The following is a 24371-nucleotide window of genomic DNA, read 5'->3' on the forward strand; positions in this document are numbered from 1 at the left end:
GCCTTGAAACCCAATTTCATCCCCTGTGGCTGATGCTCACAACCCAGCAGCCACAAACAGGAGAAGGGTGCCCCTCTCTTCTTCTTTCCAGCAGCAATATTAAAAATATATTCAGGAATATTAAGACACTGAGCCACAAGGAGAAGCTGCAGCTCTTCATTCTTTCTCAGGGCTACCTGAACCTCTCAGAGCTTCTTTAGTGCTCCCTTCCCAACAATTTCTGGAGCAAGGAAGATCTCACCATAGTGGATTTGTGTTGTGCTCTGTCCAGCAAGTAAAACCAAGTTTTTCCTTTAACAACTACTTAGATCTAAAAGTAACAAAAACCCCCAAGGAACCCAAAAGGGTAATCACAAGCACAGTCAGGCTTACAGAGGTGTTTCTGTACCAGACTGTTTGTTTGGTTTTGTGTGGAATTTTTTGTAATATTTAAGCCCAGATTTTACAAAAGGAAACTTCTTGGATGAGACAGGAGAAAATCTGTGTTGCAGCAACCTTTTGAAAAATTTCTACATGTGAGATTTGCAATTACAAACCATAACCCAATGAGAGGCAAGTGGTAATATTCTTCATCATAAACTCCTGAGAAGAAAGGCAAGAAACCCCCCCAGAGGTGGGGTTTAGTGAGATCCATGGAGCTGTGCTGAGATGTATTTGTATGCAGCCTGCAAGAGAAGGATGTTTTCATCTCAGGCTGCAGGTATGACATGAGCATAGCATAACTGAGCATAGCATAACAGAACTGTGCTAATGGAAAAGCAGCTAATATATCAAATGTGATGTTTTGCCTCTGATTTTATGAGCCTGGAAATATTTGATAGTGAAGGAATTTCTGTGGTTTAATGAAAACCTGGACAATCTGTCCCTGTAACACCACATCCAGTATCCTGTGACTCCAAACAACCAAACAAGAGCTAAACCTCGGCTGAGATTTCCAATTGCTTTAAATGTTAAAATTGTTGCTGTATTATGAAAAGTGATAGCACTTTGATAAAAAAGATGCCACTTTGAACATATTTAAAGAATAGTTCTGCTAAGGAAGAGGCTGCTATTTCCCCCTGTTGATTTACAGAGTAAAACTCTGTTTCAGCAGATGGCTCATTAAATTTTTGCACTGTGACTGTAGTAGGAGAAGGAAAAAAGGAACAAAAAAGAACAAAACCAAACCTCCTCACCATGATCACAGGAATAAGATGCACTGGCTGCTTACTGTGCAATAAAAACTTATTTTAGCTTTTATTCATGCACTGAGCAGCAGACAATATCTAAACCTACTTTACAAGTGAATTCTCTTCATGTTTACAAGCCAGTGCCTGTCTCAAGTGGCTTTGTTTGTGGATAAGACATCTCTTTAGAGGAAAGACTGAAAATTCCATCTAGCATTTCCTGCTGTAATTTCTTTTCCTCAGAAGCCTTTAAAAGGGAAGATTCCTGTTCATGATCTATACACCTTCTGCTAAAATCTGAGTTCCAAGTTTGGACCTCAGCAACAATCTTTATTGCCATCTATTCCATGGCCTGCCCTTCCTGTTTTCCAAAAACAAAATGCTGTATTTATTTTGAAAATGGGATATCCTGTTGGAAGGCTTTGAGAAAAAAAAAGAACATACTGAGCCTGGGACCTCAAGGATTCCTTCCGGTGCCTTAAGAGAAATAAAGAAATAGTTCTAGTCAAGAAAAGGAAATATGGCAGGAAAAAACACTTGGGAGTTACAATCAGAGCAATCCTAGAGAAATAAATAGTACAGAAATAATTAGAATTACATAAATGGTTCTTTTTCCATGTACACCCACAGTCCCATTCAGGAACTTCAAGGAAAGGGGACATGACAGGACACTGGGAAGGGATGTCCACACAGCAAAGATCACACACAGAATTACTGCCATTGAAACAACCAACATTATTAGAGAATTCTATCAACTGGAGCTTCTAATAATATATTGAATTCAATGTAGGATCCTACGCTCAACAAACGTTCAAATAAACGTTTTTAACCATGACTCTCTATTCTCAGAATGTCCAAACTCCATATAATTATGCCAAGTGAGTTCTAATTACTTCCTAGAAGTATCTATGCAGATAATCACCTACCCCCAGACTATCTCATGCTCAGCTGAGCAGCCATAGAAGTCCCAGTGTAACAGATTAGATTTGAGCAGAAATATTTATCCCACTGCTAGAAGTACAAAGATAGAAAATATCTGCTAGATACTTTGATCTCCTTCAATATCAGGCACTGTAAAAAGTATGAAATACCATTATACAGCTGTAAAAGTGGAAACAAGGAGTGTTATGCAAAACGAATGCAATGATGTGTTTATTCAAGCATGCTGTCTTCCAAATAATCAGAATTTAAATTCAGACACTTTAGATAAAACTTCAGTAAATCACACTCTGCACAATCCTGGAAAACTACACGACAATGTAGCTCGAAGCACAAGGATTGAGAATCTTTAAACACTGTATTACCTGTGACTCATGCAATTATCACATCTTTACCCAGCTCCTCCTGAGCTCTTTGTTCAGAACCATATTTTGCAGCAGTAAATTGCACATGCAGTTTGTTCTGGGCTAAAACCAACTGCCCCTCCCCTCAGCACCTCGGCAAGAAGAGCAAACACAGGAGCATCTCTGCCTTCCCCCTTTTGGAAAGCTGCCCCTGGATCTGTTTGCTTTGAGTATCTTCGTGGTCACCAATTGTTGTGGTGTTTTGAGGGTCCTCAGGACGAGGGGAGAGATGAGAATTGACTCCAAGTTCTCAGAAGGCTGATATTATATTATATTATATTATATTATATTATATTATATTATATTATATTATATTATATTATATTATATTATATTATATTATATTATATTATATTATATTATATTATATTATATTATATTCATATCATATCAATATTATATGAAAATTATATACTAAAACTATACTAAAGAAAGAGAAAGGAGACATCAGAAGGTTAGACAAGAAAGAATGATAAAAACTTGTGACTGACCAGTGAGTCTGACACAGCTGGACTGGGATTGGTCATTAATTAACAACAATTCACATGGAACCAATCAATTGTGGTCAGCAACCTCCAAACCACACTCCAAGCAATCAGATAATTATTGTTTACATTTCTTTTCTGAGGCTTCTCAGCTTGTCAGGAGAAGAATCCTGGTGAAGGGATTTTTCACAAAATATGACAGTGACATTGATAAACCTTCACTCAGGTTCTGAGGACAGACCAGCACAGTGAGCTCCCATGAAGGGGCACTCACAGGTACTGTCACTGCCCAAATAAACAGATTAAATGCCCACACATTGCTATTTTGAGTCCCTCTCTTGCTGCAGCATTGCAGGTGCTGTGCACTTAAACTGTACAGCCACAAACCTCCCACAAAGAGACTTCAGAGCTTCTCTCAGGGTGAGGTTGGAAGTTTTGCTTTTAACACCAAACTTCAATGTTTCCAACTCATGAGTTTTTCTACCAGGATTTGCAGAAATACATTCAGCTAACCAGTACAAGTGAACCCAAAGTATTTGATTTATTTTTAATAATCTCATCTGGTTCATAATGAATTTTTAACAATGGCAATTGCAAGCCTACTACTTAGAGTAGATTCCCTCAAAAGGGCAGAGCCAACAGAAATAGCTGAAAGGCTCTTTTTGAGCTTACTGAGTACTTTTTGAACCCTAGAAACCACTCAGAGAGCCATATGCAAGCTTACTGCTCACAAACCCACATTTCAGCTGCTGAGCATGAACTTGTGTCCTTAACAGGATGTTGGAAGAGACTCAGTCCAGTTCTCTCATTGACTTGAGCTCCTCTGTTCCAAAACCATGGTGAGGAACAAGATTTTGCATTGTACCCCTGAACAGCTTCAGATCCATTGCCATAAATTAAAGATTAAATAACGTGGCAACAGCAAAACACAACTCGAGCTGTGCTAAAACCTGGCTCTAGGTTTCCTCAGCTGCTGTCCTGTATCTTTTATTTCTGCTCTCAAACACTCAAAGGTTTGGGCTGAGAAGCATCAGCAGTAGCAGTGAGCAGGGAACTGGTTATGAGGTGCTGTGTGATGCCCCCTGAGCCCATGTCAGACAATACAGACCCAAATACTCCCAATGCACTTCTCCCTTTGCAACTCCCATTTTTCTCCACCTAATTCATTTCTTTGCCTGTTACTCCAGCAGTCACTTCTGTCCTTGTTTATGGCCTATTTTATTCGTGCAAACTCCAAATTCCTGCAGCACTCTGAGGAGAGCTTTGAATATCAATGAGAAGGGAGCTTGGGGAGTTGACACTTATCTGGACACTTCAAATAAAACCATAAAATTTGGGTTTCTAAACAAGAGCATGAAGTTTAATTTCCAGGGACATAAACGATTACTTGGTTGGGGGGGTGTTTTTGTTTTGGAGTTTTTGAGGTTTTTTTGTTTGTTTCTTTTGGGTTTAGTCTTTTGGGGGTTTTTGGAGGGTTTGGGGGAGTTTTTTGGAGGTGGGAAATTGGTGGGGTAGTGGAGGAAGCTGGATGCAGGGCTTTGGAGAGGGGAAAATTTCTGTGCTAATGCTCTTTCACACGGGGCTGGGGGTGGGGATTTAATCAATGCTGGTATTAAACGGAGCTGTGAAACTTGCTGCAGGCAGCTCTACATTGATCCTTTTTTAGCCTGGTCAATCACTAAGTACAAATGCAAGTGGCAGCTCCCAGGTACTCCATCAGCCGGGGCTCTGCCCGTGCCGTGGATTCAAAGTGCCACCTAGTGGGGATTGTCACTGCGGTGACTTTCATTCAGGAGTGACTACACAGCTGTAGGAAGTGTACCTGTGGATCCCTCACCTGTGCTGAGACACTCTTGTGTTCAGGGATATTTTCCATACTAAAGGAGGGCGGAAAAACACACTCCCGAAAAGAAAAAAATAAAAATTTTTGATGTTAGTTAAGAATTCAATGAAGATAATCCACATACAGTCTGTGCTCAGCAAGCAAGTGCCCAAATCCAGAATGTGCTCCAGCAGAGCTCTCAAAGCCATCACCTAAGGTAAAGAATTTCCCCAGACAGGATTTAGCAGCCCTGATATTAAAATATAACACAGCTTCCTTCTAAATGCCAAGGAGGGGTTTCCAGCAGCAGAGAAGGGATAAGCACAAACACACCAAGACAAAACCCCGTGGATGGGAATGCTGGATCCCATTGTGCTGGACTCATCTGCTCAGCGAGCTGAGCAGGAATTCCCTCAGCCTGGGGCTGGAACCTTGTGCTGTGCACCAGGTGTGAGGTGAGCAAAGGGAGCTCTTGGTGGGTGGGTTTTTGTCCTGCTCCTGTGCAGGGCAGCAGGAGAGGCAGCAGGCAGGACAGAGGCTGTGATCTGTTTGCTCTTCTGGGAAGGTTATGCAGCAGTGAATTATCAGGCTAAGGCTGCCACCACTTGCAACCCCATTGCAGCAGGGCCTGACTCACACAGCCCAAGGAGATCCAGAGCATTGCAAAGTGCTAAAATTCAAAGCACAGAGAACAACAGTGAGCAAAGGAGATCCTTTTTTTCAGAACTAGGAGTGCTCTCAGAGTTCTGGTGAGACAGCTGGTTACTGTAGCCACCCTAAAGGCTACACTTATGTCAGTTACCTGGAAGTTGGGGTCATTATTTGAAGAGCATACACACTGATTAACAAAGAGGATACATCTGAAGCACAGCTACTCCTTAGAGAATACAAGATTAAAACCTCACAGTCCTGCTCTTGGCTCCTCACTGCCATCACCTCCTGAGAGCATTCCCTGGTGTGCAGTGGATGTGACATTCCAGCCCTGTGGCTCAGTGTCACGTTGGATGGCAGGAGTGTCCCACCCCAGCTCTGTCACTGCTCAGCAATCCCACTCTGCATTGCAGCACCTTTCAGACCTGTTTAGCCCAGAAAATTCCTTGTAAAAGTGAATTTTTAAAAGCCTGGCATGTTCCAAAGTAGTCCACTCCAGGTTTCAAAGGAGAGATGTTACCATTAATCAAACGACAGAGCAAAAATCCCTGCAACATCTCCAGAACTCCAAGCCAGGATTCTTCAGGAGCTTTGCTGCTTCCTGCAGCTGAACATGTGACAGACACGAGTCCTGCTCCCAACAGACCTGAGCAGGCTGAGAACTCTGAAATCTGAATAAGGTCACGGTCCCTGCAAGCCCGGAGAGGTCTCCTTGCCATGCAGGCAGCTGACCAGCAGCTGTCCCCATTGCTTCACTGGAGTCAGAGATCAGGCTTGGAACGGCAACACGCCTCCAAAAATGCGTGCTGCTACTCTTGGCAGACCAAAAGGAAAAATAAAAGCTCAGAAAAATAAAACAGAGCTACTGGAGCTTCTTAGATAAGAAGATGGGATGTGTAGGAGAAATGGGATGTGGTTAAAATGTGAGACAGATCAGCTTGGAAACACAAGGATGGGGCCTTAGCAGATCCATGGCTTTGTGACATGACAAAGGAAAGCTCTGGAGACTCATTCATGCAGCAGAAGAGGAATAATCAAAGTGGACTGGAGGATCCCAGTGTTGCTGCTTGGTCTCTGCCCACATCAGCATCACCTGATAAAGCCTCTTTCAGAGATGTTTTCCCATCCAGGATCTCTGGTGGACACCAACTCCCAGCTTCAGAGGATGGAAACTATTCAAATTTAGAACTAGAAAAATGCATCTTAGAGAGGCCCGAGGGTGAAGGTGTTTTAGGGTGAAGGTGTTTTAGGGTGAAGGTGTTTTAGGATCATCTCAATAAAGTTATTTTCCCTCTTGAGAACTCAGGGCGATTTCTCATTTCCATTCACTTTGCATTTGAGAACTTTTGAAAATATTTAGTTTGAAATTAACTATATTAACATGTGATTATTCCATAGCTCTAGCAATTACAGTCAAATAACTGTAGTTTGACTAATAGGTAAGATTGAAATGATATAAATTGTAAAAGCTTGGACTAACCAAAGCTAAAGTAGAGCTGGCTGGAGCCAGACCAACTTAGGGTACTCAGGAATCCAAAGGAAACGGTTTCCTGCTTTGTGGGCACAGCATGAGGCCAGAGGAGCAAAAGCATTGTCAGTTCAACCATCCCAGATTGTAAAGCCCTTTCTTTAGGCTGTATGGAAGAGGAAAAATCTCCTTCCATGTCATTATATCCACGTATTATTGGAAGCATCAAAAGGTATTTTATGTGATTTTTCTAATACAAGGACTAATCACCATTGTACTGCTTTCAGTAGCTCCATGAGACAAATTGAACCATTGTGAAATACAGAGCAAAATGTTCCTCATGGAACAATGCTGCAGTGGGAGAGAATGAATCCATGGCTGGAGCCTGCTGTATCCAACATTCCTGAACACTGAACAAGGGCAGATCCAACTCAGCCCTTCTGCAGAGCTCTGTGCTGGGCTCTACCAGGTACACAAAGCCTGCAGGAAAAGTTGCCTTGAATGAACATAATTAGAACATTTTGCAGACAGCTGGAGGGCTCCAGTAAAGCAGCAAATGCTGCTTCTTCCTCTGGCTGATTTATTGCTACACCTGCACTCAGGAGAGGCACTGAAATTCCTACAAAGATGAGGCTTCAACAGTTTTGAAGAGGAAGAAAGGAAATGAAATCAACCTACAACAGAAAGATGTAAAGAATCTTTCTTTGTAACTATTTCAACACTCAAGAGCTACTGAGCAACCACAGTGCTCTAAATTTGAGAAGGGAGAAAAACACTGGAGTTAAAGAATAGGAAGATCCCAGTACATTAAAATCCCACTTTAACTGCAGACAGGCTGTTCAGAGACACCTAATTCTAAACTGGACAACTGTGATTTATTTTGCTGCAGCAGAATGAAGCAGTTCAGATCCATGATCACTGATCACTGCCTTCCCTGGATTTGAGAAGTCCTTCCCAGCAGCTCTGCTGGGTAATTTTGAGTGGCCAGCTGTCACAGATGTGCAAATTGCAAGCGAGTAAGCTCACATATGCAAGCAGCAGAAACAGCTTCTGGCAACTTCCCACCACCTAATGATTTTTAAAATACCTTTCAGCAATTACAGCAGCAAAACATCAGCCCCCAAAAACAAGCAAACAAGCAAAAGAGCACAAATTTTACCCAAGTGCATAGCAGGAAAATCTGAAATACTCTGAGCAGGTAGCTGTGTTTTTGAGATTATCAGTCAAAAAAGCTTTTTGCACAAGTCCCTCCCCAAGGCACACTGTGAATGCAGCCTAAGGACACCCCTCTCTCCCTAAAGGAAGCAATGGTGCTGTCAGGTGTGCAAAGTGATTCCTTCCTCCCGAGAACCTGGAAGCTTAAATGGTGTTAAAGTGCAAAAGACTCAGAGAAAAAATACACCTCTGAACAAAGAAAAAACTCATTATACTTTGCACCTGTTTAAGGAAAAACTCCTTTTAACAAGTTGAATCATTAATAAAGGTGCAATTAAGTATCACATCATTAAAGGAACAGGAAGGAAAGCAGGGTGAACTCCCATTAAGAGACAATGCTAAGGTATCCACCTCGTTTAAAAAAAGAAATCCACACTTTCTCTCCTTGCTCCTGGTTACAGATGATCTCATAGGGATTTGTTACTCACAAACATAAGATTGCTCCTGAAAGTTAGGAAACTGCTTTCCTGAGCTAAAAAGCTATAATTTGTTCCCATATTTCCAAGAAAAGGTGTTACTTATTGTGAAGAAGCACAGCAATGAGAACAAAAAAAACCTTCAGGGAAAACTATCACTCATTTCAATATCACAACCAAGACATAAGCACAGGGAAAGTGACAAATTCTGCATTCTCTCAATAACAGATTCCCTTTCTGTGAACGTTGGAGGTTAGAATAGAGGAACTTCAATCACTGTGGCAAGCAGCCAGCTCATGAATAGCTTGCTAACATCAACAAGACTATTCGTATGAACAAATGCTCAAAATGACTATGAGACTTCTTGTATATCCTTTGTAATGGTAAAATCACCAGGATTACTGTGGTTTCTAAGTGCTCTCCCACACAGATGAAGAGCTGAAGTCAAGAAGAGTGCTCATGTGAGGAGCTCTGTAAGAGCTGATGTTAAAAACTGAACTGCTCCTTTGGTTTTAGCTTAAAAAAAAAGAGCACATTGGAGCAGAACTACTACTGGACCAGCAGACACCAGGCTTTGAGTAACTCTAACTGAGTCCCTGAAGTGAGATCCTGACATGCACTGCTCAAGAAAAATACAACTTCTACTGCCTGAACAGTTATGGTTAACAACCTACTCAGCTCTGCTGGAAGACCACGAGATTTCAAACCACATTCTCAAAGTAAAGAACGGGGCTGGCAATACATAAAGATCTGTGAGAAAGGAAGCACTGGAACTAGCAGCAAGGTGGGGTTGCCTGCATGGGCAGCCCTTCATTTGAATGCAAATGTAATTTTGGGGCAGGCAGTTATCTGTGACATCAGGCAGGACCTTAGTAAACTGTTACCACCAGCACCTGGTAAAACCATTGTTAATCATGTGTAGTAAAGGGACATCAGGGCTAGCAGGAGTCATTTATAGAGCCAGGCTGGGCTAGAAAAGAGAGAAAGAAAGAGGAGGGGAAGGGAGATCAAACAAACCCTGCGAGGAGCAGGATGTCCCAGCAAGACAAAGGCAGGCTGTGAGCATCATGTACGTGAGCTATCTGCTGGATAAGGACAGCAGCATGTATCCAGGACCTGCAAGGTGCACCAACAACAGCCTGCCCGTGCAGAACTTCGTGTCTGCCCCGTCCTACTCCGACTACATGGGATACCACCCCGTGGCAGCCCTTGACAGCCACGGGCAGCCGGCGCCCGCCTGGGGCTCCCACTACGGCCCCCAGCGCGAGGACTGGAGCGCCTACGGCCCAGGCCCTTCCAGCGCCGCGCCCGCTGCCCACATCAATGGCTCGTCCCCTGGCCAGGGCTCCTACGGCTCTGCTGACTACAGCTCCCTGCACCCCGCTGCTGCTGCTGCGCCCTTACCTCCTGTAGATACAATTCATGCCCAGCAAATCTCTCCCAACAGCCAAAGGCACAGCTCTTATGAGTGGATGAGGAAAACCGTGCAGTCCACGTCCACAGGTAGGAGAGCACGGAGGGTTTGTGCTGAGAAGAGATTTTTGCTTGTTGTTGTGTCATTGGGGGGGGTTTGCCAGGTTGCCTGTTCAGAGGGAAGGATTCAGATTAATAAAGATAGATCCTGATTGCTCTGAAGGATTCTCTTGCTAGTGGTTAAATATTGGTTCAGTTACTGGATGCTGGGTTTGGTCAGTTGATTATTTCTTGTGTTTCTTGCTTGACTTTTAATCCTGTGGGAGGTGAAAAGCAGTGTCCTTTCATTTCCCACTTCAGATATGTTTTTAAAGTTTGTGATATCCAATAGTTGCTTTTCGTAGGAGTTCTATAGATTGGGATGGAATAGGAAGTATTACATTCACCACCACCTATTCTTTGCTTACTTTCCTCAAGTTTTGGAGTACCTAGGAAAAGTTCAAGTAAAATATGCACAGCAGGGGGTTGGCAGTAAGGCTTTCTACCAGAAACAACCCCTCCAAACCTCAGAACACTGAAATGAGATCTGCAAGATCACACAATGAGTCAATGCTTTAAAAACAGGGATGATAAGGAAAGGCTTGCTTCACTTTGTAGTAGCAGCTCTCAGAATATGCAGGAATACAAAGATCCATGGTAACACAGCCTGGTAATACAGCCACAGATTAGGCTCTGCTGCATGACAGTCAAGGAGTACAAAACAATTCTTCAATTGTATTTAAGCAGCAAAAATAAGCCATGAAGCTTGAGGGAAAGGTTCTGTTTGATTGGGAGGAGGAACAAGAGAAAAAGATAAACATTGAGCATCCCTAAAACAAAAATCTGCACCCTGTATATGAAAAAATATTAAACAAGAAAGGGGAGTAGAAAAAGACGGAAAACTGCCTGAAAAGAACAGAGACTTAATCTGCTCTATGAAAGTATTTGATCCTCTGAGGTGCTGAGCAGCTTTGACATGCACTGAGATCAGCAGAAATTAGGGATGCTCAATTCCTCCCCTAAAGAGATGCTCCCAGTATTTCAGTGCTGCATCCCAGGAAGGCTCCTTCCCTTTCTCTCCCTCCCTCCCTCCACACCTGCCTGTAAATAAAAGTCTTCAAAGCAGGGACTGAATCAATCTCTGGCAGAAAAGCAATTACATAAAACAGACATTAGAGAATTGAAAGCAACTGCATAGAAAAGTTGTCTGTATTAAAATAATGCATCTAATTTGTATGGGCAGAATCCTGCTCACTCCTGCTGAACACAACTTTAGTTCATGGAGAGTCCACAGAATTCAATAGAGCAATCAGAACAGGCTGTTGCTCTGTGTGAATAAGAATTTTTGGGGGGGGGATGAAAAAGCTTGTATTTTTAAAATCTTATTTGTTCTTCACTGAATATTATCCAAGAAAAAACAAAAGAGGGCCTGTTTTGAAAAAAAAAAAACTTGCAGCTTACTTTTGAGGAGTCCTTACAAGGGCAAAAATATTGCTCACTAATTGTGGGATTTACAGATGGCAGAACCCTTGCTCAAAAAAAGCACTGCTCCTCATCCCTTCCTTACCTGCTTTGTGCTCCTGTGGACTCACACCAAGGGAGCAAAACCTGATTTGTTCTGTGCTGTCCCTTTACTAGTGGGACACTGGGACAGATTGATACAGCACACACATATAGAGATATATATACACATAACATAAAATATCACATTCTAACTGCTGCTCAAGAACAACTTAGAGATTTCTAACTTTCCAAATTTCAACCTGCAAAGGTCAGAGCATTCCCAGAAGAGCTGGGAGTGTCTCCTTTCTGCAGTGGTCTAACAAGATATTGAGCATATCTGTGTCCAGAACTGGAGAAATCAGCAGGCCATGGAACAGACCCTCCCAAATGCCCATGGGCCAGTGGAAGGCTACATTTAAAAGCTACTGAGTGCTGCTTTAGGGAAAAAGTCCAGAGGAGGAATTCTCCTGCTGCTCCTTTCCCTCTTCTGTATATTAGTATTTCTGCTAGGCCAGGCAGGCTCAGTGCCAGCAGATCTGTTTCACTGGACTTGGTTCCTTTCTCTCCCTTCACTCCTTATCCTCTGTCTTTGCTGTTTAAAAGCAAGGGCACTGCTGTCCTTCATGGTTTCCCAAAAAATGAAATTACTTTAAAATATTTTCCTTTGGGAAAGCATCTGAGTGAGTTTGGTTCTGTACATGCAGGTTTTGCAGTGATTTCAGGGGTGTGAGCAGGCTCACTGCAAATGTTGTTTGCTGTATCATGATCAAACCCCTCAGAATTTTCTTAGATTGAATCCAATTCTTTTTACATCCTTAAAGCTGTCTCTGTTCACTGAGCATTATCCTTCTGTCTCTTTACAAAACCTTTGGGAATTTCATTAAAGGTCTAGTGTTGCAAGAATGAAGGAATCACACTTATTATTTATTAGCTTTCCTTATTCCCTGTGAATAGATACAGACCATTGTTCTTAATGATGAAAACAATGAGGCTCAGACTTACCTGAGGTGATCACAACAGTAATCATTCAGACAAACTGATTTTGGTATTTATTCCAAAATTAATGATAATTCTGCAAAAGCACTAATTATCAATACTAACACTACCAATAATATTTCACTGGGAAAACAATAATTATTAAAGCAAGTAATTTTTGCAAGATATTCTCAGAAGTGTGCAAGAAACGTTCCTGCAATCTTATCCCTTTAAGGCTGGGAGAGATTCTTGCCAAAGGTTCACTCACTTTGAGCAGTCTGACTTGGAGCAGCTACAGAAACAAGGCCCTGAATCCATGGCATTCCCATCTCCAGAGATCTCATGGTTATCTTCTCTGAGTGCTGCTTTGCAGCCTCATGTCCTGACAGATGACAGACAAAACACTTTATTGCAATTTCTACCACTGCCTCGTGCCCTCCAGGTCTTTTGATACTGTTATCTACACAACTAACCTGAAACAAAGAAGTATTTCAAGTTTTACTCTGTAACTTTTAAAACAACATCAGTGTAGAACCATGTGTTCAACTGATGTAAAGTGAAATTTGTGAGGGTACCTGAAACCTCAGAAGACCTCATTATTTAATGTGAGATTATCACCCTGATTTAATACTACTAGAACACATTTCCTGCAGAAAAGTCCTGCTGAGGCTTTCATGCATCCTTCTTTCTCTGACTGAAGGAGGGCCGAGTGTCTGTCCCTGCCTTGGCACTGCAGTGATTGGATCAATGCAGAGTATGTAGAGTCCAGGGCCCTGTCTCTGCACTCCTCAGGAAAAAGCCAATGTGTTTTGGCTCAGAACACTTGAAGGGGAAGCTCTGAGCACTCAGGATTTTCAGCCACAAACACTCAGAGAAAAGACTCTACTCCAACCCTTACACTGCTCCTGTCTCCTCAACCTCTCCTTGGAGAGGATGAGCACAGCCAGGACTGTTGGAGCAATTGTAACACAGAACAGAACAAAGCCACAGATAGAAATGTGAGGTGGAAATTCCACACACACAAAAGACATAATTACAGGCAAATTCTTTGAGAGAAAGTAGAATAAAACCACCTTAGAAGAAGCTAGAAATCTCGTCCTGTTGATTTCAGGATTTTTATGGAGCTGTGTAATCACTCACACAGGAGTAGACTTGACTCTATGACTGTGTGAGAAAACAACACACACCTGTGGTAAAAGTGTGCCCAAAACACTGAGTTTGAGCAGGGAACTCCCAGGAGAATTTGCTCACAAAGCTGAAAGTGCACCTTAAGATCTGCACTTATGTTACCATAAAACCGGGTGGGGACACGTTTTGAAACAGGTGAACTGACTCAGAGGAGAGATTTTTCCTGTAGATGACAACTCTCCTATCATTCTTCTTCAATAAAAATTTACTCTGCAGACACTAAAGACAGTTTTCTGCTGCTGATGACAGGAGGACTGCACTGTAAATGTACCACACTTAGTCTTTGAAGGAAGGAGTTATATTCCCTCAAATGGAAGGAAGAGGAACAAGCCTCCTTAGAGGCCATTCCTGTAAGATGCTGAATGCTAAAGAACACACAACACTTGGGAAAATCTCAGTTAATCACTTTCCTTGTAGTCTATAGTCATTGGCAATGGGATTTCCCTGGTTTGCCACTCAGAAATCCACTGACATTTTCTGCAGGTCCAGTGCTTCAGACTGTCCAGTCATTGCTTAAAGAGAATAAAAATGACTCTGCTTTGGATGCAATTCCTTCTGTAAATGAAGAAAGAGAAAAGTTTACACTAGCAAAGGGAAAACCAGAAATTGGCCAATGAGCTTTATTCCAGAATAGCAGAACATATTCAAAATTGAAAACAGAAGAGAAAATTCAAGTCTGTTGAAAGGTTTCAGTTCTATGATTCTATTCTGTTTTTTCAGCATGAACAATCTGAGCATGTATAAAAGAACAGATGAGAGAAATGTAGCAGAAAATACAAACACAGAATTACACTGAGTTTCACAAACCTTTAGCACCTAACTTTGCAGTATTGCACAGACCAGGACACCTATTTATCACACCAAGGTTTCTGGCAGGAATATTATATAAGATTTGATCTATGTCACATTTTCTAATACAGTGGCTGGTGGGGTTTTTTTTAATTTAGCTTTACAGAACATCATATGCAGCACAATGTTTGTCTTCAAACATTATTTAAAATTACTTTTGCTTCACAATTTTAATTAATTCAGTGAAATTACTGACTTAAGTCAGGGAGAATTTGCCCCTTACTTTTCCAATGCTTTTACAGCACATAAGTAATTAGAGTCCTAAACAAAACTGAGGCCTGATCTCTGTCAGTCTATATCTTTATAAAGTCAAAAATTAACATCAGTTTTTTAATACTAAAGTAACAGAGAGATGCAGGTGGGAACAGAGCATGTCCTCAGGCCAGAAGCTGTTTGACATTTCTGGGATGATTTAAGGTAACATCCAGTCACCAAGGACAGCCATAACTTCCTCTGAAACACTGTTAAACCCTGGAATCCAGGCTGCAACGCTTTGTCAGCAATCCCACAGAAATCCCACACTATCCTATCCTAGGACATCTTCAGGCAGCTTCTGATTTTATGAAAGATGCTGGTTTATGAAGCTGGTTTCAGTGCCTGCAGAATATTCCTGAAAAGTGAAGAGAGGAGGCTCAGAAAGAGGGCCCAGGGCTGGTTCTAATGCTAATTTATTTTGCTTTGTAAACAAGTTGTGAGGTCCGATGGTGGGTTTTTTTTTTTTTTCCTTTCCTGGCCTACATTGTCTGAGGTTTTGAGGCCTATCTGTCATATTGAGGCAACAGACCCTTTTAACACTTCTCTTTGCTTTGATATGCAGCCTTGTCTCTTCCTTCTCCCTCTTTTCTTCAGGAGTTATATTGCCGGAAAGGGTGATGATTTTCACAGCAAATAAAGAGGCCTTCTCCCAGCTTTATTGTCTTCAGAAGAAATACTCTGTGAATTTTATGACCAATGGGAAAGCTGTTCCCTTCCCCCAACTCAAAACTTGGCCAGTCAAAAATTGCCAGAGTGGGTGTGATGGAGCAGCATTGTTCAAGTATATCCACAAAAAGATTTCCAGCTCTGAAATCTCTGATTTCTTGCTGCTCCAAAGGCACTCCTCAGTAGGCACTAGTGCAAAAAGGGTTTTGACAAAACTCCCTCTTCTTATATAGCTCATTAAACCCAGGAAATCCACTCCCCCAGCACAAAGGCAGGCAGGCTGCAAAGGTGGCTGCTTCAAAGCCCTTTTGTTTCATTTCTCTTCCACCCAAGCACCAATAACCTCTCCAACCACAATTCCATGGTGGGACTGTCCATGCCAGAACATATTCCCTACAGAACTGACCCAGTACTGCTGACTGTAATTTTAACCTGTCACTAATAAAAGATAGATTAATTAATATGGTACAAAGTCAAATGTTGGCTATTTCACTCACCTAAGTGAGGAAAATCTGCAGGATTCCATTTGAGAATTGGATTATTACAAGGACTTTTATCATTGCATCATTGAATTCTGCCATTATGTCCTGAGAAGTGAAGAACATCCTCCCACTATCTATGGGGTGAATCCACTAGACCCACCTCAAATTGTACTCAGGTAATATTTCTCCTGGAAATAAAATGCAATTGAAATTAAAACCAGTAGGTCTGCAGAACTCACTGGAGTGGATCTGCTCCAACAGCTGGAATTCAGAAGCTGAAGTCCCAAAGTGTTTAGGGATGGATTCTGTTGCTGCTGTTTGTTAACTCTGGCAAATAAAAGTGTGCTTTGCCTTTGAAAGGAAATGCCATGTGCAGACTAATTCCAGCCCAGCATCCAACAGAGGCAGTAGGAAGACTCTCACTGACATCAAGGAGAGTAAAGGCCTAACAAACTAAAACATGGCTCTGCCAGAGCTGAAAGTGTCTCTTGGAAGACTCTGGCAGATCTCAGCTCCCACTGTCTCTTGTCTCTCACAGTATTACTCCATACATTAAAAAAAAATCAAATTATTAAAGACAAGGTTTACTTGACACATCAGAGAATTTTTCTCAGAGCATTTCTCAGAATTTCCTTACTTTTGCTTTTTTACTTTCTACATTATTTACTTAACTTTAAGAAAGAAATTAGATGTGAAAGCTCCCAATCTTCCTTCAAAAAGAATTCAGATATTATCAATTCCACTAAAAAAACCTGAGAGCTACTTGTACATAAAAAAAAAAGATCTTATGGGAGAAAATTCTGTTTTCCATGTACATTTAATTTCTTCTTCTAAAAAGAAAAAAAACAAAACAAAACAAACAAACAAAAAACCCTACCCCCCCAAAAAAAATCAAAGTACCACAACCCTCTCCTATTCAGGTAGCAAGGGTTTAAGCACTTAAAACCAGAAACAGGAAGGTTTTTCTTGAAGTTTACCACCTTGTTTTGGCAATAGAAGAACATTTGATATTTGTCTGTGCCTTCTGAATGAGAACAGAGGTCAAGATAAGATCACCTTGTTGCTCTTTTGTGTACTCCATCTTAACAACACAAAGGACACTAAGGAAACATGTTAAACATTTTGTCCCGTAGAATGACCCCAAAGTCTCATTTGAAGAGGGAAAAAAACCCTTAACCAAACCACCAGTTAAAGAGATCAAAAGTTAAAAAATATCAAGTGAGGCATTAAAGCACCACAGGTTACCATATGTTAAACAAACAATTTACACTTCCAGTGAAAGAAAACAAATGTCCTGGTATTTATGTGGACTGAACTGAATCACTGCTGTTCCTTAGAGACTCTGCAGTTCTACCTTAATGTTCTAAAATTAGCAGCACTTTTCACTGGATTATCAGTGTAAAATTCTGCTTCCACTGCAGTTCCACAGAGGTGGAAATGCCGGTGAATGAGAATGTCCTACACATCTTCCCCAGCAGGCAGCACCTTCACAGCCAGCTAACAGATTTGAGACAAAGGACTGAGCAGAAGCCACAGCCTAAGGAGCAATCCCACACCTATTTTCCCTACTGAAATATTCCAAGTTATCAGGCTGATGGCCTTAAGAAGGGTTGGATGATGCCCAGAGCATTGTAAAGGCACTATGGATGTCCCCAGGGCTGGAGCATGGGAGCTGAAGGATCAAATTGTGATGAAGGTTTGGTTCTACAAGCCTGGGGAGAGTCCTAGGGAACCCCTGTCTTGTAGGGTGAGCCAGAACCATCCCCATGCAGGCTATAAAAGGATTTATTTACAGCATTGCACTGCCCAGGATGCTCACCAACTCTGGCTCTGGGATCTATACAAATAGTACAAAGAGGAGCAGAACCTGAAGAAATTTCTAATGCAAGCAATAGGTTGGTGAGCCAAAAATTCTTAGAAAGAGCAAAGTCCTGACTGTCAAATACTGGAAGAGGCAAAAGTGACCCTATATGGTGTGCATGGCAAGTGGAAAGCAATGCTAACTTTAAATTTGTTCTATAAAAAACAAAGAAACACCACATCTCCCTCCACAGATGGGGGAAAAACATTAACCCAAGATTCTGCTGTAGTCCTGTACCCTGAATTCTGCTTTGGGAGCTATGAAGGGGAGTGGGAAGGAGGAGCTGGGTAGGAATAGGCCTTTGGCAGCACTGAGAGATGGCCCCTGCAGCTCCTCTCTCCAGCCAGGGAAAGCTGGTGGCTCTGGGGCTCTGTGCCATGGGGATCTACTCAGACACTAGAATGTTACCAACTCCATGCCTGAGAATCGATTTCACCCCATTCAAAATAAACTACTATTAGACTGTAATTATTAGGAGCTTGTGGCACCTGTTTTTTGAGGCATCCCTGTAACCTTGTCAGAAAAAGCTCTGTAAGCAAACGGGAGCTGCTGTGCAAAGCCACACAACACCTGCATCAACAGCAGATGTGTACAGGTACAAACACCTGAGCTCTGTGCATCACCTGGGAGAACCTGAACCTGAGGGGGTTCTTCTGCTGCAGTGACCACTGAGGACACAGTTTCACAACCTCCAGCACCACAATGGAATACAGAGCAAAAAAATACTGAAAATATATTCCCTGTCCCAGACAATTCACTGGCTAAATATGCACATCTGAAGGAATGTCCATATAAATACAGGTAAACAAGGAAGCACCAAAAAATTGTAAGATTGTGGTCAGCAGAGATGATAACACTGGTCTTAACACAGCAATAATCCAATTTGTTAAAAATGTGGGAAGCCCTCAGGCTTTGGCTTTAAGCAGGTGCTGATCTCCAATATATTGATTCCCTAAATCATAAACCACAGAGGAAGGCAGCCAGCAGCAGCTTTTTCCATTCTCAGCTTTCTTTCAGAGCAGCCACACATTCTGTCCTCAGAAATGACCCCGTATGGAATCCATAAAATTTCAGCTCCTTGCATCTGTATTCCCTGGCTCCTGTCATCTGCCACTGCCTTTTAATGCCCTGGATGCTGCTGAGCCGTGTCTGCTCCACTCAGCTGCACCCACAGCTGAAGAGAGGCAGCAATGCTGCTCCCAAAGCAGCAGATGCTGCAGTTCCCTGCCCATTGTGAAGTATTATTGCTTGCCTTTTCTCTTTTTTATGAACTGTCATTCTGAAAATCTATGTTACTGTTCCCTGTGCTGTTATCAGGTCGTGGGCAGACTGTGCCAGACTTGATGGAAAAACACAACCTCCAAACTTGCAGTAACAATCACAACGTTGTGGGAATTTTTCTAGCAACAAGAAGTGAGGAATTTTGGAAGCTTTCAGTATTCTCTGTGCAGTAAAATGTCCTTGACAGGCAGGTAAGAGTGTCAGCTGCAGGGACAGAGACAAGAGCAATGCAATACCAGGCAGGATGTTTGCAGCAGAGCTGGGAACAGAACCCAGGTTTCCTGGCTCCTTATTCTTACCAGGAATGCCTTCCCTTTCCCAAATGATAACACAGGGGTGATAAAGAACACGAGAAGCAGTTTATTATCTATTTACTAAGGAGCAAACCTAGTATCTGATGGTATGAACATCTTGTGTTGTAAATCAAAACCGAGTCAAGGGAGTTACTCTGGGTAAGTGCATCGAGAGTCAGGCCTAAAATCCCCCCAGATATTTTCAAATGTAAAGCCAGATATTTTGTGGTACTAAAGTGAAAAAATTCTAGCTTGAAGCAATGTGTTCTTCTTTCAAAACAGGTAAAACAAGAACGAGAGAGAAGTACCGGGTGGTTTACACAGATCATCAGAGATTAGAATTAGAGAAGGAGTTTCATTACAACAGATACATTACAATCAGGAGGAAGTCTGAACTTGCTGCAAACCTAAGGCTTTCCGAGAGACAGGTAGAGTATGGATCAGCCATCCAGGCATTGCTTTGAATTTCTGACTGCTGCTGAGGAGATAACTGTATGGTAAATACAGAAATGTTCATGCCTCCAGTAACCAAGCACTGGGTTCCCTTTGCAGCAGAACCCAATCAAGGGCTGTGCAATAACCCAGGAAATGCGCACACCATCTTTTTCCCATTCTGAGAAACACGAGCTAAACCACATCACCAAAATCCTGCCTGGATTTCTCTCTGGGCTGTGGCAGCAGGGAGAATTTCATGCTGAACTTTCTAAAGCAGAAGTCCTGGTTCTGCTGGGAACTCAGTGGGAATTCCAGAACCAAATGCAACAAGGTCAGTCTCAGTGGAGATGGAAGTGATGAGCTCAAGTATGGGCAGGACACTTGAAGTGTTTTGTTTCCTTGGCTGCCTTGTACCTTTTGTTAAAGGTTTCCTACATACGTGCTACTCCTTTCTCCTGCCCCATTTCCTCCCTTCCAAATTCCACTTCTGTTCCCAGAAGAGAAATCAAAACACAATCCCATGATTAGTTCTGATTCACTATTGTTTGATGGGCTCTGCTGAGCAGGAATTGTCCAGAGCCCACCCACTGGAGCACTGTCCATCCAACTTGAGCCTGGCTCACACAGCCCATGCTGAGCTTACAGAAAGGGAGAAGCAAACACCCATTTTGCAAATATTCCCGAATCTGCTGCTGAATGCCAGGATTTAATTGTTGAAAAAATAAGTTGTTTCAGCTAGGTATAAAAAATACACCGTGTATCTTTTTGTTGGCTGTTAAAACATTCATAATTTGACTTAATAATGCTGAATTTGAATATTATGGCCCTGCTTCTGTAAACAACCAGTGATATTTACTTGAAACTTCCTAGCTCAGTGATAATTCCTGATGACTGTTTTGTAAGCATATTTGAAGAGGAGAAACAAAAATATGTGATCTATTTCTTTGTATATATTGGGGAAACTTGGCAACAGCTTTTGCAATATTTGTTCTTCTTCATCATCATCAATATATCAAGAACAAAATGAATTCCAGTTCATACAACCTACATCTCTGAAGTGTTTTTTAAAAAAAGAAATACCTGATAGACTCCCACCACCACCCTTTTGTACAAATTAAAAAACTTCATCATATGAGCACAATTGAACACACACTGTTCTATCCCAAGTTTCTCTGCACACTACCTAAAACCTCAATTGATTGTCTGGAAAAACTTTTTTCCTGCCTCTGCCAAAATCCAAAATTCCCTGGAAGGAATATCTCAAAAGGACAAAGAAAAATTGTTTAAACAAGGAAGCAAAGATGCAATATCTAAGAAAAAAAAAAGCAAAGTGAAGCACTGTTAACATAGGAAGCATAGAGAAATAAAGGAGATGAGGATGAGAAAGAAGAGAGAAAATCAGACTTCAAGGAAAGAGAAAATTGCATGAAAAAAAAGACTTGAAAGGAAGGAGGGCAACAGGTGAAGAACAAGTCAGACAGATGCAGCTGGCCCTGTCAGCTTTTCGTCTGACATTACAGACCTGTTCTTACTTGGACTTATTTGATAATTGGCACACGACCCTGCAGGGCCTACTAATTCCTCCCTGCAGATCTGCTTCCCTAGTTTAACAGCAAACTAGAATAAAAACCTCAATTCACAGGCAGGTAAGAACACTGAAGCCAGAGGGTAATTTTGGAATGTTGGTTTAGTTTTTTTACACTGTTTCATCTTTTCATACGTTTTGGCAAATGTATGAGAGAAATTATGAGAATGGATTATCTCTGCACAGTCAGAATGCAAGAGATCTGAGAAGGCTTGAGACTGGCTTAATAGAACATAATTTGGCACTGAAATGATATTCCAGAACTAAGACAACAAAAGGAACTGCCAAACATCTCAGATGGCAGCCTGGGACTAAAGAGACCTGGATTAAATTTACATGGGCTTTGCATGTATTTGAATCCTTCAACTGTAAAATGGAATAGGAATGCCTCAAGGAGAAGCACCCTGAGACTGTCACAGAGTCCTTAAGATGTTCTGTTTGGCTTCACCAGTGATTTTCTTTTAAAATGCAGCCTGGTAGCCACAGGTGTTATCACCTCTCACTGTTTTACTTCCTCTCCAATCATTATTCTCTTTCCCCGTCTAGTTTCTAACAAAAAATAACTGAACAGACCAATATTTCTCAGCAAAATATTGATTTTCTTCTCTTTGGGTTATAGAAAACAGTGACAGAAGTGTTTCCTTTCTGTCTGCACAAGAAAACACAACAAACCTGAATGAGGTAGCTTGACTTATTACACTGACTAGACATGATGCAGAGCCACTTCCAAGGATAAACTGCTGGAGTGCACAGCTTTAAACCCAACCCTGGGGATTCACATCCAAAGCCAGTCCAGTGACCACAGAACATTTCACACCTCAACAAGTTCTGCAGTATTTTCAGCTGACCATTACTCACGTTCAGCTCACATCCTCACTTGTCCCACCCTGAAGAAGATCCTCCTTCAGCAGGTCCTTCATGCCTTCCCCAAGGTGTGCCTGTGACAGGGCAGGGACACTGGTGCCACTGCACTGTCTGGGAAGCAGCAGCAGATTCTGGCTCCATCTACAAATGAAGTAGAAAACGCTCAGCTACTCAGGCTAAGCTACTACTGCTAAGACAATATTTTGAATTAATGTTGTGTATTGCAGGTGAAATTCTGCCCAGAAGTGAATTTCCACTGGCTTCCACACTAATTAACGTGCACCATGCAATCAGGAAAGCTTTTGTGCCTCCGTTTATAGGCCAGTAGCAGATCTTGGCTTGCCCTGACTAGGGCACACAGATTTCAGTGTAACAACACTTTTTGCATAATTTTGGCAATCACTAGGACACATGAGATCCTGTTGTGTTAAATTTTGTTTCAAAAAATTTAATAAATCAAAGTTCATTCCATAAAGAAATAACAGAACTAACAACAAAATTCACTTTTTATCAAGCTATTAATAAATATTTTATTACTAGATAGGAAAGATTACCTGTATGGAAAACAAGCAAACAGCTCTGTTGTCTCAGTTTGTCACTGTCTTTCCCAGTGGTCCTCATGCCACTGATTTTCCCTATGACTCTGTGACTAAATACACAAAGGACCACATTCAGTCCTGTAGCAACTGAAAACAATTTCCCTCTGCTCCTCTGCAGGTGAAAATCTGGTTCCAGAATCGCCGAGCCAAAGAGAGGAAAATAATGAAGAAGAAACTGACTCACTTTGACGGCAGCAGCCTGGGCTCTCTGCAGAGTGACTCCGGCTCCGTGAGCCCCATGGCGGGCCCTGAGGCACAGCCGCACCCCGACATGGCCGCTTCGCTCTTCCCGGCGCCGCCGCCGCCGCCCGCCCTGCCCATGGGCGCCTTGCAGCACGGAGGGACCCTGCAGCAGGTGGTGGCCTCGCAGTGAGCCTGCCACGGTGGCACCGAGCCCATGGACCGGCACCGGAGCACTACAGGGCCCGGGGGGGTCCCCAGCGTGCCCCAGCCCGGGGCACACAGGATTCAAGGACACTAAACCAGAGGCACCGCCAGGTGTGCAGCACAGCACGAGCTCCAAGGGCCAGGAACTGCAGGGGTCCCTCAGAAGGGGATGCCTGTGCCACAAGGCCAGGAGCCCCCCTCGGGATGGGGATGCCTGTGCCACAAGGCCAGGAGCCCCCCTCGGGATGGGGATGCCTGTGCCACAAGGTCAGGAGCCCCCCTCAAGAAGGGGATGCCTGTGCCACAAGGCCAGGAGCCCCCCTCAAGAAGGGGATGCCTGTGCCACAAGGCCAGGAGTCCCTCAGAAGGGGATGCCTGTGCCACAAGGCTGGGAGTCCCTCAGAACTGGATGCCTGTGCCACAAGGCCGGGGGTCCCTGGGGAAGGGGATGCCTGTGCCACAAGGCCAGGAGCCCCCCTTAAGAAGGGGATGCCTGTGCCACAAGGCCAGGAGCCCCCCTCGGGATGGGGATGCCTGTGCCACAAGGCCAGGAGCCCCCCTCGGGATGGGGATGCCTGTGCCACAAGGCCAGGAGCCCCCCTCGGGATGGGGATGCCTGTGCCACAAGGCCAGGAGCCCCCCTTAAGTAGAGGATGCCTGTGCCACAAGGCTGGGGGTCCCTTGGAAAAGGGATGCCTGTGCCACAGGAGCCCTCCGGTCTGGGAGCAGCCAGGGAGTCCCTGGGGAAAGAGAGCCCAGGAGCAGCCACAGCCACTTGTTCTGCTGCAGACACAAAAACCACCAAACTTGGCCCAGGCAATCAGTCCCACACTGCTGAGGCAGCTGTGCCCGAGAAGGTTCCTGCTCCTCTGATCTCCATAGTACTGATCCCACTCGTGGACTTTGCACAAGCATCTTGAGAAACGCAAACCTGGCTGACGGGTTTGACCCACTCAATGGATGGAAAGCCTGGAGCTGGGTGGTTGCACTCACTACATGTTAAGGGCAAAGGTCAGGGATGAGCTTTTTGGAATTTTCTGGGCTTTGACAGGTATGATTTCCAATGCTCCACACACTGGTATAAACAGGCACTCTTCCATCTTACTATAAATGTTTTGAAAGTATTCTGG

General features: G+C 43.0%; 1 protein-coding gene across 1 annotated transcript; it reads left to right on the forward strand.

Moving 5' to 3' along the window:
- The first annotated feature begins 9633 nt into the window (after nt 1-9633).
- LOC118698776 (homeobox protein CDX-1-like) lies at nt 9634-23227 on the forward strand. Its single transcript, XM_036402292.1, has 3 exons — nt 9634-10069; nt 19654-19799; nt 22973-23227. Exons 1-3 carry the CDS (start codon nt 9634-9636, stop codon nt 23225-23227), a joined length of 837 nt encoding a protein of 278 aa, XP_036258185.1.
- The last annotated feature ends 1144 nt before the right edge of the window (nt 23228-24371 follow it).

This window comes from Molothrus ater, chromosome 14 (assembly GCF_012460135.2).
Source record: "Molothrus ater isolate BHLD 08-10-18 breed brown headed cowbird chromosome 14, BPBGC_Mater_1.1, whole genome shotgun sequence".
Taxonomy (NCBI): domain Eukaryota; kingdom Metazoa; phylum Chordata; class Aves; order Passeriformes; family Icteridae; genus Molothrus; species Molothrus ater.